The sequence below is a fragment of the Colius striatus genome, chromosome 13 (assembly GCF_028858725.1).
Source record: "Colius striatus isolate bColStr4 chromosome 13, bColStr4.1.hap1, whole genome shotgun sequence".
NCBI lineage: Eukaryota > Metazoa > Chordata > Aves > Coliiformes > Coliidae > Colius > Colius striatus.
Genome location: NC_084771.1, coordinates 13,954,194 through 13,971,552, shown reverse-complemented (window position 1 = coordinate 13,971,552; position 17,359 = coordinate 13,954,194). Strand labels below are relative to the sequence as shown.

General features: G+C 42.0%; 1 protein-coding gene across 10 annotated transcripts in view; it reads left to right on the top strand.

The window, feature by feature from the left end:
- The first annotated feature begins 10,363 nt into the window (after positions 1–10,363).
- The window catches only part of MAP7D3 (MAP7 domain containing 3), a 45,777-nt gene continuing 38,781 nt past the window's right edge, over positions 10,364–17,359 (top strand). For all 10 annotated transcript variants that reach the window (XM_062007026.1, XM_062007031.1, XM_062007030.1 and 7 more), the window contains exon 1: positions 10,364–10,497. In XM_062007026.1, coding sequence (XP_061863010.1) covers positions 10,494–10,497 — 4 coding nt within the window. In that variant the 5' untranslated portion in view covers positions 10,364–10,493. The remainder of the gene's footprint in view (positions 10,498–17,359) is intronic.

Genomic DNA, 17,359 nt, shown 5'->3' with positions numbered 1-17,359 from the left:
ACTGCAGACTTTTGGAGCTGTTACTCTATCCCCAGGCTAACATATCTTCCATACTTGCATGCGAAGCAGAGACAGATAGCTCAATGGCCTGAGCCCAAAAACATTATGACTTGTTAATTTAGCAATGCATTTTATTCAGCACTAGCAGTATTGTCTGAAGAGCAAAATGGGGAAGTTAGATGCATCCTTGTCTCCTATGTATCAAAGTAAAAAAAAACATCTACAGCACTGCACAGCCCTGCTCAGAGAAACCATAAGCTCCAAGGCTGCCATTGAAGGAAACCACTGGAAACAGATGATGCTGTACGTGTCCTATCCTCCTTCCTGTCCTGCTCCGCAAAGCACTCTGATGCTTGACTGGATTGTACAAAGACTTTTGCACTACATCCATTACTGTTGTATTTGACAACTATTTGTATTATACTTGATTTTCTTAGCTGGGTTATCCACATACTGAATACATGGCAAATTCAGAACTGATGAAGATTTTCCTTGATTTCCTCATGTCACTCAGATACAAAATCCCAGATTATTTCACTTAGTACTTCTGGCTTACAGCCAAGTGTGCTGCTCTGTATTGAAGCATGTACTTGTTACAATATGCTATAGAAACATTATAATACTTAAAAGGTAGACAGTGTCTTATAATTTCAAAGCACTGCATAACCACTGACTAATTGAGGTTCATGGCATCGCCTTGGAGCAGATAAGGAACTGCAATTTAAAAGTAAGTAGCAGCCAACTCTTATTACCCTGAGGTCTGAACTACACAAGTTATTTTTCCAGGTGTGGAACAGCAAACTAATTGAGTTTGCTCAGATGCCACTCTACAGTAATAACTGCCAAATATCAGTATTTAAATTGAAACTTCAAATGGAAACCCCCCACCTTCATCCACTCTTTCACCCACTCACCAGCCCAAGTTTCACAGCTGAAGTGCTGCCATCACAGGGCTTGTCACGGATGCTTTTCGCATGAGTTACGCAGCCCCGATATCATCTTGAGTCAGTGGGGTATAAGCTGGCTGTAAGTCATACTCCTGGGGATCCCCTGAGGAAAGACAAGGCTGCAGACCTGGTAAGCTGAGCAGGTTCTTGTCATACTAAGAAAAAGAATGAGTACTGCTGGTGGAAAAGAAGCATCTCCTGCACAGACCTACCAGGCCACTGGGTGCTGCCTTCTTTTTCATTTCCTATAGCAGAGCAAGCTTCAAAGGGCCTCTGCGTGAGCTGCCTGCTTTGATCTGGTGCTAAAACACCTTGAAATTGGGAATCTCAGATACCAACATAGGTGCTGCATCACCACAGTAAGGCAAAGGAGAACCTTCAGGGCTTTTCAAACTTGTCTTCCCTTTTCTTTATCCTTGGATCAACCGTGCAACCTCAACAACACACTCGCAGCCGAGCTCATACACATGTGGGTATTATTGCACCATGTTCGCAGTAACTTATACCAGGCCACTTACCACAGGTTTTCCAACCCCTTAGGGCTCACTGCTGTTGACTTGAGCCAGAAACCTTCACACATGGAAGCACAAGTCACAGCAAATAAACTGGTAGAAACTCTGATCATAGTTCTGTGACCTGTGCTAACAGCAGTCATACTGAAAGCCATTAACTCCCAGAAGAAAAGCATCCTAGAGGTTTCTGTTAGCAGGGTAAGAGGGCTGGAGAGTACCAAAAATGAAGAGTTTGCCTTGAAAAGCTCACTAAAGCATGTGCTCAGTGCTCCTCTGAAGCTATTTCACTGTCTGATTTAGTTGGTTGGTGACTGTTGTGCATGGTTCACTGTCCATGGGTATGGGAGAGAATTACGATGGGTACTCTGGAGAGTTCTTCTAGAGTTAATATCATTTATATGATCACTTAGCATTGCCACAGAATACACCTAAAGGATTTCTACATGCTATTCCTATTTGTGTCAGAAATACTTAAATGTCTTGCTAGTTGGGCCCTTAAAATTCTAGAAGAAATCTGTCTAACCTTGACAAAGATGTAAACAAACACAAAGACAGAAAGTAACAGACTGGACAGAGTGGATTTCTTGGAGGACTACAGTCCTGCATGTTGCTGAATCCATGGCCCACAGCATCAATTTACTCATCACGATGCACTTACCCATAATTTTACAGTCACAATGCTTCGAAGAACTAAGACAGTGCTCATTAGAGATAGCTACACTGGAGGCCTAATTGCAGAGTACATCAGTGATTACATTAGAGAGGGGTATAATAACTGATTGGCTATGTGTACAGAGTGGCACTGGCATACATCTAGCATCTGCACAATTTGTACCTCTGACTTGGAAAACTCTAGTTACCGTAGACAGGCCTCACACATACCACCTTCACACAGTCCAGCCAGGGACACCTCATTACCTGCCTGTTAAAAACCCATCATTTTATAACAGCAATTTGGATTCATTAATTTCCTTTTGGATAAATGGAGCACACACACCTTTTCTGTGGTGCAAAGCCTCCTTCTGTTGCAGCTCACAACTATATTTTGAAATGTGTTCTGATCAGAAAACTCTGTGCTTGGTGATCTCTCGACTCCTTGCTTTACTGCTTCAAAGCTGAAATGCTTTCTTTAGATTTTATTCTTCAAGACTTCCCAAAATTGACATTAAATACATCTGTGAAGCCAAAGGAATAACAGAATGGTTAACTTTTGAGGGAGATACAATTAGAAAATGCTCAAGGAGAAATATCTGGCCTTTCTCTTCCTGTTCTGTGTCACCACTCAGAGCTTTAAATGAAGAGTAAGCCAAATGGGAAAGCATGAAACCTGCTTATGACAGATGCTAGTGGCTTGTTATGGCTGTCCCTGCAATGCAAACCACAATTTCAAGAATAAATGGTACTGCTGTGACTGTGCAGCAACAACTTCACAAAACAACCCTAGCAGGCAGGGAGACTGGACACAGATGGGCTGATGTTTAGCTCAGCTCCAAATCTAGATGTTTATCACTACTTCCAGTGTCTGAGGTCCTCGGCAGCACAGCTCTTGTTGGGCTGCTATATTTACCAAGAGCTATCTAACGAGTTCAAAATTGACTTTTGGGTTAAATTCAGGAGGAAAAAAAAGTGTAAAAAGAGAGTTTTGTTTGTGTAAAATGAGCAGAAGTCTGATGAGAATCTGACTCTGCATCTCTCACTATGTGTGCATGGATGTGTGGGTGCAAGGAGGCTGAGGAAATATGTGAGAGAAGCCATAAAAGCTCCTAGATAATGCCTCTAAAGTATTTCTAAGCCATTGCACAAGTAACAATGTACAGAGACTTAAATTCAGACACAAGGGATCTATTTGACGTGGACAGAAGAATACTCATGTGGAATACGCTTACAAAGAAGCTTCTTTAGGCAAAACAAACAAACAAACACTAGAGTCATTTATCTCCTTGCCCTCTTTTTGTGTTGGAATACAGGAGCTTCACAGTGTTACAGTCTAAAACCGTGGCAGCGGCCTCCCGCTGTCCCCATTGAGTTCATCTGCAGAATCTCACTTCAGTTTGTTCAGCTGGTGAGGAGTAGAGGCACTATTTCATGAGAGGACAAGGTAGGGTCTATGGCAAAGCAACCTGAGTGAGACCAGGATCATTCCAAGGCATGTAAGAAGCCAGTGGGAAGTGCCAAAGGAGCAATCTCCAAGCCAAATCAGGAAGGGACACTATAGATTTCAGTAACGGCTATACTGCTAAATAAGCCTCTTCTCTAAACACTTTTCTTACAAAAAGGAAGTACACTGTGTTTGCTCAAACATTATTTCAGTATGAAATTGGTCTTTAAGTAATCCAAGAGCAAAAAAAACTTTCTTGATACTGCTGAATAGGATCCATAGCCTTTACACCACATTGAACTTGGTAAGGATGGAGTGGCAACTTCAGCAGCAGAATGAAGAGACTGTAACTCCCAGACAAGAAATGGAATCACAGCTTCTCAGCACTGTGAAAGCACTGAGTGGGGTAGTGTCACCGTCCCTGACAGGGTTCTGCTCAGCTGGAGCTGGCTTTTCTTTGGCATGGGAATGGCTGAACAAAAGGCTGTGCATGGCCTGTATTCAGGCAGCAAAGGGAATCAAGACTTTGTAATGAGGCAATCAAATCTAGGCCTGCCAAGAAGTCTAGGAAGAGCAGGTGGCAATATGAAGCAAAAGGTCTACATGGAGCTTGGGAAATGGGAGCTGTCCCTGACAAATCTCATTATTGCTGCAGGAAGGGCCACTCTTCAAACCCCAAGCAAACATCTTACATCAACTCAGGAAAGCAAAGTCTTCAGACAAAGCTTCTATCCTTGTGCTAAGAACCTTCCCCGTCAGCACTACAAATTGCCCTTTATTTCGGGCTTTTTCCAAAAGCAGCGAGGCAATTATCAGGGACTCTCCTCTGCTCTGACAAGGAGCTTTGCTCATAATAAAACTGACATGACTGACTGTCCTTTTTTTCCAAGGAGATTTCTTTGAAAACTGATCTTTCAAAAGAAGTCACCTTTGAGCTATTAAAAAGAAAAACATCTAAGCAATGTTGAGTTAGTGAGAAATATTTTCTTGCTCAGATATCTGAAAAACTATTCCCTATTCTCAAATTTCCCATAAGTACTCACTTCTAGGCAGGGATCAATCAGAATAATTTTTAGATCATTACATAGATTTGAGGAGTCATCTAAGAGTCTTCAAAAAACATCCTTGCAGTCAGATGCACAGCCCTGTCAGTGTAAAACACAATGGTATTTTATCCCAACACCATTTTGGAACAAGACAATATTCGTTAAAAGCCAGTGCTGGAATATATTATCTCTTCAGCACACAATGATAAGATTAAATTGTGTAGTGTTACAAGTGATAAGGATTACCATATCAGTGTTCAGCTTGTTGGAATTGTATTACTTGGTGCCATTGATAGTAATCACATCAAAATTCAGGATAATTTCAAATGTTTCAGTAACAATTACCAGCTTGTGCTGAAGGCAAAGAGAAGTGATGGAATCGGCACAGCCAGTGCAGCATTTGTACTATGACTCAGTGTGATGGGATTTACACCTTAATAAAACTGCCTGAGCTGATTCACCTTAATCCTTGCTTTGGTAAATGTATTGCTCCAAATCAGACAGGACAAGACAGAAACAAGTCGGGAAAGTATTTTTAAAATTAGCCAGCTGCTCTACAGATCCTGCAACAAAATCTGGGCCAGATTTGGGCTCTCTTGGGCAGCGAGTAGCCTACCGCCATCTCTGTTTAGCCACTATTACTGCAAGTTCCCACTCACTGTGGCAATACAAATAAGTAGCTAATGATGACAGCATTAGGTACTTAAAACACACAGTGAGAACTCAAGCACAGAGCATCTCAGTTTAGCCAAACAGATGCAGCTTTTACAGAGTTTAGGCAGTCACTTCCACAAAATTGGCCCAAGAGCTTAACTTTTATTATTTACTGCTATTTGTTTACTTCCTTCAGCGTGCTCAACCTACCAGACACACACATGTACACATAAATACAGTAACTGTCAATCTCTGAGCTGACAGTTGACATCAAGCAGAGAGAGTTGCTGCTTGATGGAAAGTCACAGAATAAATAAGTAGATACATAAACACTGAAAAGACGGGAGATGGTCTGAACAGACTTTCATATCCCTACTTAGACACCAGTAATAACTAAAATTTGTAGAGGAATATGCCTGCTAAAGCAATACTTAGGTGTTATTCTATGAAATGAGAACTGGTGGGCAAGCACATGGTTACAGACAGGAAAGGAAAGGAACTGTTTCCACAGGTATCATGTGCATGTTCTTTCTCACTTTATTCCTTTCTGTATAAATGGGTCTCCTGTCCTTAAAAAACTGTTACACAGCAAAGGATGATCTAAGATACAGAGCTAGCGACATGCACTGAAGCATTAAACCTTTTCTGACAGCTGAGGTAGCCACATGATCACCATATCTTCCCTTGAACTCTTTTTTGTCACCACTGAGTATGCTCAGTTTAAATTTAGAAGGCAGTTCTGCAATCCTTGCATTGAATAATACTCGTTCTAGCCAATAGTGCCAAAACCCACAAGCAGGACCTGTAGAATGACAGAAACACAGAGCTGGAAGAGACCGTAAGAGGTCACACAGTCCCTCCTCTTGCCCTCAGATCAGACCTGCCTTTCTGGGCTGATACTCACCCAGCCACAGAGTTCCCATGTCGCAGTATTACCGCTTCCCCCGCAATCTATCCCACTGTGCTTCCCCATTCCTACTTGATAATGTTTTCCTTAAAATGAAACATTAATCTTCCCTGATTAAAAATCAAGTCTATTGTCTTTTATTCCCTCCACTTCAGTCAAAAAAGCAGATCATCAACCCTCATTTGCCTCTTCTTTAGACTAAAAAAAAAATTCCAATTTTTAAACTTCATTCATCATCTCATTATTTTTGTTGGCTTCTAGCTCATCTCCAGTTGGCTTCTATCTTCTGGTGCAGTGCCCCAACACTAGTCTTGCTGCTGCCTTGCCATTCCTGAGCTGAGTGGAGGACTGCTCTACCCCTCTGTCCGAGCTCTCAGGCAGGGCCCTTCCCTTTTCACAATACCATTCACTATTGACTCATGCTCAGCTTGTGACATCCCAGATAATTTTCTGCTCTATCTGCTATTTAGCAAGCTGTTTTCTGGCTTGTCTTTCTGCAGTTATTCCTGTCTAAATGTTTTATCTTGCATCAGTCCCTATTTCTCCTCATTTCCTCCTCGGCTATATTACTAAATTTCAAGATAATTTTGAATTCTAAGCTTGTGCTTTAACATACCACAAATGTGATCGCAAATGTCATAGGGTACTTTCCATTTTGTCCTCCAGGTAACTAATAAACATATCGGTCCAAGGACAAACTAAGGGCTTGATTCTGTAGGTCTTATATTAAGCATTATTGTCTGATAACTTTATGTTGAAGGAGTTATTCACCCAGATAAATGCAAGTAAACTTGAGACAAGACCAAGAAATGAAGTCCTTAGAGTATAGATGTATTAGTAACACAGATTGTTGTGGGTATTTGTCCCAGCAGGAGAGTAATAAACAAGAATGTGCAGCTAAAGCCCATTTGGAAAGAAGGATGGATGACTATAGTAATTTTCATGCCACCAATCTTCTTTCCATTGGCCGCAGTAGTTACATTCACCACAGGAAAGCCACTATAATCTGTCACAGTATATGCCTTGACGCTTTTGGAGCTACAACATTTTGAAATACTTTTTCATCATTTTTCAGCAGCCTGTGCACAGATATAAATCTACATACACATCTAATTTCCCTGATTTCTTGTTTTATCTCTTACTCAGCAAGATTATGACATAAATGAAGTTGAATACACATGAACATTCAATGGTCAAAATGATTAGGTTCTGTAGTCTCACAGAAAATCAGGGAACTGGAATATGCAGACTGTTCTAGCAGATTTCAGACTAAGACCACAACATCCAATACCGTGTAACACTGGATACTTTGGGAAACAGGGTAAGAAACAGATTAACAGGTGGGTGTTTGCACTATTATTTTGACCAATTAAGGTATTTCTTAAACTGAAATGACTAGCATAAGACCCCTGGCATCTCAAACTGCATGCAGTGCCATGGCTTTATTGATTTTCACTTCATAATATCAATATGCAGCCATCAATGATTTGGAATGAAATATTTTTGAAAGATTTGTCAGAAACTATCACATAAAAACTAAAAGGACAGAATAAATGACTCTAAAATTAAATGATTCACTTTTCCACAGGGACAATGGGGAAAAAGGACAGTCTTTGAAGGATCAGAATAAATCAGCTACTGCAATCAAAGCTGCAAAGGCTGCAAAATTGGAAGATGATTGCAAGTGCTGCTCAAGCCACACAAGGTCAAAATTTTAATGAAGTTCCACTAAAAATGCATAAGCAATAATTGCATGGCCAAACTGAAAATCTGAGAAACAAGGTTAAACAGGAAATAAGATGGAAGTTGCAGTTACAATTGCTAAAACATTAGCTCAAACATTCCTAAACCGCTCATCAGAGAAAAAAAAACAACACATTTTCCACATCAGGGCAGATTTTTGCAGCTCAGTTCCTGTGTGCCTAAAGATAAAAGATAAGAATATCAAGCAGCATGTAGATGTATGGAGAACAGGAAGGGACAATACCCCACTTCTGCCTCCAGAATCCTTTTATCTCTCATGAATTTGTACGTGCTTGGCCTTTTTATTTTAAGTTTACAGCCTCCACTGTCCTACCACAAATACCCTGAGTGTGCAATGCTAGGTTTACTTCCCTTCCTGTAATTTATACCTTCTACCTTGAAGCTTTGCATGTGCAGAATATCAGACGTGTTAAATTGCAAGCACTGAGGCCATTTGTACATGTATCTGTTGAAATGGAAAGAACAGAAAATACTGCCTCAAATGAAAATTCATTTTATCTCACCATTGCATTTCCAGGCGTTCTCTTGGCAATTCCTCCCATGCCAATTGTCTCATTTTTCCCAGAGGAACAAAAATGGATAAATAGACATTCACCTCTTTTATTACACTGTATGTTAAAGGCACCCCTATACATTCATGAGCACTTTATTTTTACATATATGGAAAGTGCAGCCTTGTCAATACACAGCATTTATGGAGCTTGCAAAAACATTAAAATGACATTATATCAGGTAGTTTCACTGGGGTTTTTTATACCACGCCTCCTGTACTTTAGAGAATCAATATAACCCATTTGGTGATATTTTCTTATAGTCGTTGGTGAAAAGAAAATGGAAAAAGACAAGGATAAACAAAGACTCAAGAAATCTGGGCTGGGTTTGTTGGCTGTGTTGCTTTGTTCATGACATAACTAGAAGCTTTGATTTTGGTGACTCAGTTTCCTCATCTGTAAAATGAGGATAACATCTGAACATCTCTCAGTGGAATGGTTCAGTTTCAGCATGTGCATAAAGCACACTGAGATTGCTAAGTGGCAAGGTATTATTACTACAGATTATACACACAAACTTGGAAAATTTAGCATTGAACATTTAGGGGTTTTTTTTTTCTCAATTCAGCTGCCCTTTTGTTTTAAATAATAACAATTGACATTCTATTAACACTGAGAGGGTACAACAGACAAAGGATTCTCTGTGTACACATGCTGAAGTGGGGAAAGCCAATATAACAAGCAAGTAACAAAAAATGGGGCAAGTCTGTGGCCTGAATGCCCATGTTAAAATGGAGCCCGGCTCTCAATCTTTGTAAGGCTCCTGTTTACTCTCTTGAAACACCACATGATCTTGCTGCTACTTTCTCTACATTCTTCCCATTTATGGGATAATTCTTTGTCCCACTGACAGGTAACTTTCCTTTTATGATTTCAAAGGTATTTTTCTGCACAAAGCCCAAAGAACAGGCATGGATGCTGTTTTATCCTCTCTTCTCAGAACACAAAGCCAGAGGCAAAACGAGAATCTTCCAGAATTCATTGATAACCAGCTAGGCAGCAAAATATCAACTAAGTGACAAATTCAAGTTAGCATAGAACAATACCTGGGAATTCATTCAATGGGGTTTCAGTATTTTTTTCCCTGACTGGCTGGCCCAGCAGCATCCACAGCTACAGCCCTTGGGAGCTTGTCTCGCTGTGTACCTTTCCCACAACTTCAGGCCAACGCCACATTTGCTACAGCAAGATAACTGCCGAACCGTCTCCAACTCTTATCCATCCAAGCTGACACTACAACTTGGTGCACCCTCTGAAATGTGAGTCTACAGAGGGTTTATAATGGCTTGTTACCCCAGGCAGCTGGCTCATGGGCGTCTCTCTTTGAAATCAGGTGATTCATCATCATTAATCGCGGGATAACACTTGCAGTTGTTGTGGGGCCATAAGTTATGCTTCATGCACCGGCCTGTAGGGTAGTTAGTGAGCTGGTTTTATGTGCCTTGTGTGTCCTGCTCCGAGGCGGCCGGAGGTGCTGGACCCCTCTCAGAGCCAGGCCCGCGGTAGCCCACGCAGCTCCCGTTTCTAATGCCCGTTCCGCAGGCGTTCACCATCCGGCAGCCCAGGCGGGCTCCGGCACGGACAGCGCAAGGCAGAGGAAAGCGCCTTTCCCGTCATCGCCGCTGGAGGCCCGCTACGCCGCCGGACCCGGGCGGCAGAAAGACGCGGAGGGGGAAGAGGGGCAGCGGGGGAAGGAGGAGGAGCGAGGGAAGGGGGGGCAGCCCCGGAGCTCGGTACGCCCCGGCACGGCAGGCCCCGCCCGCCGCCTTGCCCGGCCGGGCCGAGCGGGCTGTGAGGGGCCGGCGCCGGGCGGCGCGGCGCTGCCCTGCCCTCCCCCGCGGCGGCGCTGCCGGGCGGCGCGGAGCCTGCGCACTGCGCTCCCGCGTCCCCCTTCTGCCCGGCCGGCACTCGCGCGTCCCGGCGCTGAAGATGGCGGAGGGCGGCGGCGGCGCGGCCCCCCCCCTCCTGCTCTTCTTCCTCCTCCTCCTCCTCCTTGAAGGGGCTGCGGGAGCAGATGGGTGAGAGCGGGCAGCAGCGCGGCCCCGGGCCGGGAGGGAAGGAAGGGGGCGGAGGGGGGAAATGTCTGTCCCAGTGGGGGCGGTCTGGGGACCCCCGCGCTCCGGCAGCTGAAGGACGTAGTCCGTGTTGGGGCTGGCTGCCCCTGCTCTCCGTTCGCTCCGCGGGACGCTCCCCTATTACTCTTCCCTGGGGCGGGGAGCGGGGAAGAAGCAGCGGGAACAGGATCTGAGGCCGGCGCAGGCCGCCGGGCTTTGTGTCCGGCTGGCGCGGGCTGAGGGCGAGGCGGTCCGCCCGCCCCCTGCCCCGCTCCCCGCCCGCCAGGCCGGACGGGGCTGTGAGGCTGCGGAGCGACCCTCCCCACCCCCGAGGTGTTAGTTGCTGAGTTGGGACCTCTCGCAGCTCGTAGGCAGCAGTAGAGCCGGCTGCAGGACCGCTTCCTTACACGAATCGCCCATTTTTCACCACTTCTTGACGATCTGAACTTCTCGGTTTCTCTGGTGGCTCTTACATGCAGGCTGGCAGTTACTGCAGGTGGCTTGTCCCAGCCATGTGTGCAGTGTCCCAGCCCCAAGTGCAGAAGACAGGGACAGTCTGGGCCGTTGATTCCTAATAAAGGGCTGAATAATCTTTTAATTTTAAATATCTTTGTACTTTTTTGAACTAATGTTTTAAGAGGGTTAAAGAAACTCCACTTTCATTTTGTCCTTGAGTGTGTTTATGTGCCTATTTATACTTAAGATCCTAATAATATCATACTCAAATGAGTATTGTGCATGTATGTTCCAAGCGTTAATTTCATGGCACATCTCCACACATGAGCTTTGCAGTTGAACCATTAGTAAAGATAAACATTTTTGCATCCTAGACAAAAAATTAGTTTAGATCAAACCACAATTTTCTTTACTAACTTGGACTATGTACAATAACTACTCTCACAGCCTCTCATATGATTGCTTTCAATGTACCTGTGTAGTTACGTAAAGATGAGTGCTGGCAAAAGGTCCTGAATGCACAGCTCTCGTCTGGCAGTCCCTCAGTGTGGTTTGTGTCAGAAATATTAATGACTTTTTTATTTCTCTTTCAAAATGAAGAAAGTCTTTTGCTCTGGAAGGATAACAGTGTGCTAAAATATAGCACTTCTCAGTTACATAGACCATGTCTATTTGATCCTTATCCTGCCTGCTAGAACTGCTGAATTTTCTTTTGTGTATTGGATGCACTTACACTGTGGCTCCCAAGTTGTTCTAAAGGCAGGCACATTTGCTGACAGCTGTCATGACCTAGATTTAGTCCCAAAATCGGAGGTGAAGTGTTCCTTGAATGAGGCAGCTCCGTCTCCCTTTAGATATGCACATGTTCTAATATGCTTATGATGTTGAAAACAAAACCTCAGAACTCTCACTATATCCTGGAAAGGCTAAACTTGGAAATTTTTTTCCCTGAGGGGGTAGAACTCACTGAACCAGAATCTAAACTTCAGTTTACACAGAATGCATTTCTACAGTATGTGCTAGAAGAAGAACTCATTGCTAATGTGAATCAAAGCAACACTGTCTGTGAGTGTACAGGCCACTGCAGTTCTGCTCCTGACTTCTTGTCAGTAGCACTCCCTCGCTCTCTGGGGATGATGTTTAGAAGTCATCCTTGCAATCCATTGGTGAACAGTGGAATTTGCAAGATAATTGCCACTGTATTTGCTGCTCTTTGGAGAAACTGTGAGCAGCAACCAAGTCTGATACCACAGCTGTCTGGAGAAAGTGTTAGGAAAAACAAACTGACAGAAGGAGGAACCTCATTAGGTTCCACACTACCATTCAGCAGGTTCAGAGAGGGATGTAACTTTCTGCCCTTCTAAGCTCTGTTTGCATGGGGAGCTTCTCGGTTCCAAAATACCTGCTAACTGGGATACTTGCACCCAGTTTCTGATGATCTGTGGGAAATTGTTTACTTTGCTCTCTTAATCAGTCTGGATAGCAAACATCTATAGAAAACAAATACAGTGCCATGCACCTTCAGTCATTTGCCAGTGAACTTCTGGTTGGGAATCTCACCTTTAAAGACAATAAATATACACGTGCAGTACCTTGCTGAGATGCCATGGCTTTTTCTTGTAGTCTGGCTGGGCAGTGTATATATATCTTTCGTATAGTTACCTTTTGCATAGGTTTTTTTTGTGGGCCCTTATTACAAAGCTCTGTTGGGTTCTTGTTCCCTGCCTCCACTGTTACCAGCCTCTTGGCATTGAGTCAATCTGTGGCTTGCTTAATTATTTTAGGCCTTGAAAGTGTAGGATCCCGTGGTGGCACTTGTTACTAACTTGGGTACCAATGTGTTAAGTTCAAAGAGAATCTTTTTCTTGTCAATTCAAGCTAGTATTGAGGTAAGGAGAAGATGTTTTCCTTTGAGTGTCAGCTGTAATTAAGATTCTGCAGGCCAGATTATCCTGCTGTGTCAGTTCTACAATTCCTTTACAATAATTTTCTGCCCTTACACTTGTCCAATCTTAATTCTCTTAGGTGGACAACAAAAAGCAGAATTTGGTACTATTGGAAGCCAGTGAACGTTTCCATCAGTGCTGCGTGAACATCACTTAATCATTAGATGTGAATTATGATTGTACACTGAAACAGTAGTGCATAAATGGCAGTTGCTTGCTCTTCTAATGATCTATGCTTGCTCCTGTCATCCTTCAGTGATGAAAAGGAGTTTTTGCTGTTATTCAAATACCTAAGCACTGCTGAGCTTGTTACAATTTGAGAAGAGGGGAATAGTCAGTTACTTGTGGTTTTTCCAGTAAGTGAGGTTTTCCTTGATTGGTGTGGGTAATCAGAGTGAAAGTGCATGTAATTTAAGCTATTGCAGTCTACATGTATTGCTTTATCTTAATTTTCCATGAAATACTAAATTCTCCTGTCTTTTGTAGAGTCAGTGGTAGAGAATATGCATTTGCTTTTGCCAGAGCTTGGCTGTGTTGTTGGTAGGATTACCACTAGTATAGTGAATCATTGTTGTGATGGTTATACAAAACAATGTATTGAAGTGCTAGATGTATATTTTCCTTTCCAAGCCCCACATGATCTCTTGGGAAACCTGTCACAGGACAAAAATAAGTGCCTTTTTTCACCAAATCTAGCTGCTGGCATAGTTCCCATGACCTGCATGGCCCAGCCCAGTTTGGTCGGAAGTTGTCTAATAAAAATAACAGCTTAATTCCATCTAATCAGTCATTTCTCCCTGTATAAGTGTCTCTGTCTGGCTTTGTCCATTTTGCCTCGAGCACAGTTCCTGGTACCTTCTTTACCAAAGGCATGTACACAGAATTGACATGAGAAGAAGGCTGGATGGATAGCTAATAGTGAAGCTTCATTGCTCTAGCAAGTGGTCAGCAGCACGCACAAATTTGTCTGGTCTCTAGGTAATAGTTATAAAACCTAACTTAAAGCAAGTTAGTACAAACACCTATGGAAGTACTAGAGAGCTCCTTGGCAGAGTCTTGGTGGCAAAGTCTTACAACAGAAGATGGTCAGTGCTGTCTAGAGATTCTTGAGAATCTTGAGATTTCTTCAAATCCATTCAAGAAAGATCCTCGCTGTCGAGCAAAAAAAATCAAAACCATGTACATATACAGCATATTTTTTTAAATGTCTTATTCAGAATGTTCCATTCTCTGCGTAGTTCTTTGTGTGTTAGAATTGCAAAAGATAAATTTGGATTCCATGCTTCAATTCAGATGGAAGTGTTAAATAAATAGTGACTGGCAAGAGTTGTAGCTCCCAATGGTGAGGGCTCAGAGATACTGTAGCTTTTACCATCCCTAACTCTGCAGAGCCTTAAAATGTGACTAGAATTAAGCACTGCTGCTTTTTATACACTTGTGTTTGTCAAAAAGAAAAACAGATAGGAATATTTCATGTACTGATATGCTATTATTAATTCTGAGTTCTTAAAGTGATAAGAGAGAGATTTAAGAAGAAGAGGAGCACTGGATTATTATGAGATAAATGGAAGAAAAACTGTGGGCTAGCCTTAGTGATAGGGGTATCAAATAGTGATGTCTTTAAACTTGATTAATAATTGTAGATGTTTGCAGTCCTGATGTAAAAGGATACTCTGACAAATAAAATTCTGAACATGTGATTTTGATGACTTCTCTGAATGTAACTTATCACATGCCTTGTCATATTTTAAAATCAGTCTGGAGACTTCAAATTCCTTCTCTGCCACAGATAAATTAGCACCATTTAGCTTCCAATTACTCAACTTCCAACCAGGTAGTTCTTCACTGATATGTTTTCAATGTGTTTCCATATGCCTGTCCAACTATTAAGACTGTTCTAGGTGCTGGTGATTAACTTGTGTGGAGTGTGAGATCCATGGAAGAAAAACCAAGTGTTGCTCAAAGTGTTTTCCTTTGAAAGAGAAGCCTCAGCTGCTCTGCCATCCACATAATGCCTCTGTCATCCACTCTATATATGCTTGTGGCATTCTGTGTACAGAAATGGATGCAAGTGTTTGGTTTTAAGGAAGGCTGGCCTAGTTCCTTGATGTTTGTTTTCTTCTTAATTATTTTTGTTTTCCTGTCAGTTTGAAACTTCTGCTTTCTAGGTGAAGGATCCATAGCTGAAGTTGCCTTTGAAGGAAACAGTTAACCACTAACCGTGTTCAGAATACCTCTTGTCTTTCCTCATAGTGTTAAATATACTGGTTTATGAGTACTTAACTGGCTCTTAATTTACAAACACTGCTGTTTAAATGTACTGACCTGAATCTTGGGAGGGAGTACATACTTTGTTGGTTTTGAATTGTCTTCTCTGGGCATCACAAGTCCAAGAGGGATTGACTACAAGAGCATAGAAATCCTGTAGAGATCTTTATACTTAAATAACATCATTTAATAAAAGACATTTATTGATTGGAAAGTTTCTCCTCTGGTTAGTTTTGCCAAGAGAATTTCTGAAAGGAACATACTTTTGCAGCACAGTTTTGATCAATGATATGGAAGTTGTGTACTGGACATTCAAAACTGAGGATGGTTTGTCCCCAGATCAGTGAGTGTCACCTCACTTTTGGATTTTTCTGAAAGACTTTCTGCCACTAGACAGTGAATTCAGGAGAAAATACAGTCTCTTTATTGCTCTCCTCTTTTATCCTGCTTGGTTTTTTTACACCCATTTGTTATTTTTCACTTACCCATTCTTTAAGCTGTTTGAGCCAAGGACTGATTCAGGATTACTTTGCTACATTACTTGTAGTGGAATACCTCAGTTCTTTGATTTTTTTTCTTAGTTAGGTTAAGCGTAGAATTTTAAGAAAGCTTGCAGTTTTAATTCATTTTTCATTTTGCACCAGTGGTTCACTGTAGACAATGAGTTTGCTGCATTAAACACACTGCAGACCTGTCAGTGCCTTATAGCATGGCTGCATTGAGTGATTTGATTTGAGTCTGGAAGCTGGTCTCTTGGGGGTAAATGCCAATATATTCCTCTTTCTTCTGAAGCAGAGACAGTGTTTGAATGAACTCTAAAGTTACCATAAGAAATTCATCAAGTGTAAAAAGCCAAAGCAGTAGTTGTCATTGCTGTGATGTAAAGAAGCTATTACCTTTCCATCTTAAGAAGGCTCAAAATGTTTTTTTCACAGGATTTGTCTTGAATTAGTTGTGACTTGTAGTGCTAGGTTGCTGGCATTGTGTGGGCTGGTTGTATTAAACAATAGGCAGCCTGCAAACAAGAGAACAAAAGCATTTATAAGAATATGCTTTGAGCAAGCGAAAGAAACCAGACTGCTCAGGAAAAGGGGAAGTAGGGGATAGAAGTTAGCAATTTCCAGTGGTAGGGATAGTGCAGTATAAAAGACAGAAATAATGCAATGGGGAAAACAGATGCGAAAGAGGAGGAGAGAGAGCAGAAGTTTGTCTTGATGTTACTTTATGCAGGAGTGTAAACAGGAATTCATTTAAGCTAGCCTCTAGAATTGGAGTAAAGCAGACCTAACTGATTTCTGTCTGCCTAGCTTTTGCTGTGGCTTGAGCTAGAATTATGGTAGGAACCCAACTGCTCAGAGCAGGGTAGAAGTGGGACTGCTCTCACATCTGTTAATCCAGTCCAGTGTGAAGGACAAAACATGTTAAGTTTTGGGTTTTTTTTTTTTCCCTAATCTACTCCAGGAGCCTGAGGCATCGGAAAGTGTTATTAAACAAAGAAAATGATCTGTACAGCAGTGTGGGTACCAATAATCTTCTAGTCTATACTTAAAACTCAACCATTTTAACTTTCTGATCCTTCTGTAGCTGCTAAACCTATGTCTAATTCTATCAGGTTTGGAGTGTTTACACCTATACACCTATACATAAGCATCTAACATAGCACATAACTGCTAAATTTCACAATGAATCCCTTTGAAATTATATAAGGGTATATTTATTATATAAACCAACTTAATTTTCGTCCATATAGTTTGGAATTTCCCCTATGCAGAAACAGGTAAATACTCCTTTCTGTAATACTTGGGCTGGTTGATAAAGGACTTCTAGTCATAATTTATTTCATCAGTGTTGCAGTTTGTGCCTAATATATCTTTACAAGAAGTCACCCAAAGTGAATGAAAGCAATTTCTGTTTGTTTTGCAGTTGGCAAGAATTGTTGCCAACCCACAGAGACTGCGGAGAAATATTCTCTTTACATCTAAAATGCAGCTTAATGTGTTCTGGTAGAGAATTTTACAAACACTTTAGTGCCCTATTCTTTCTCTGAGAAACATCATGAGTGTTCCAACCTTTGTAAAGCTCTGGCTTCCCTGTGGCTCCGTCTCACTGACTGTGTTCTAGACAGCAAAGAGAAGACTGCAATGCATGACCGTTTT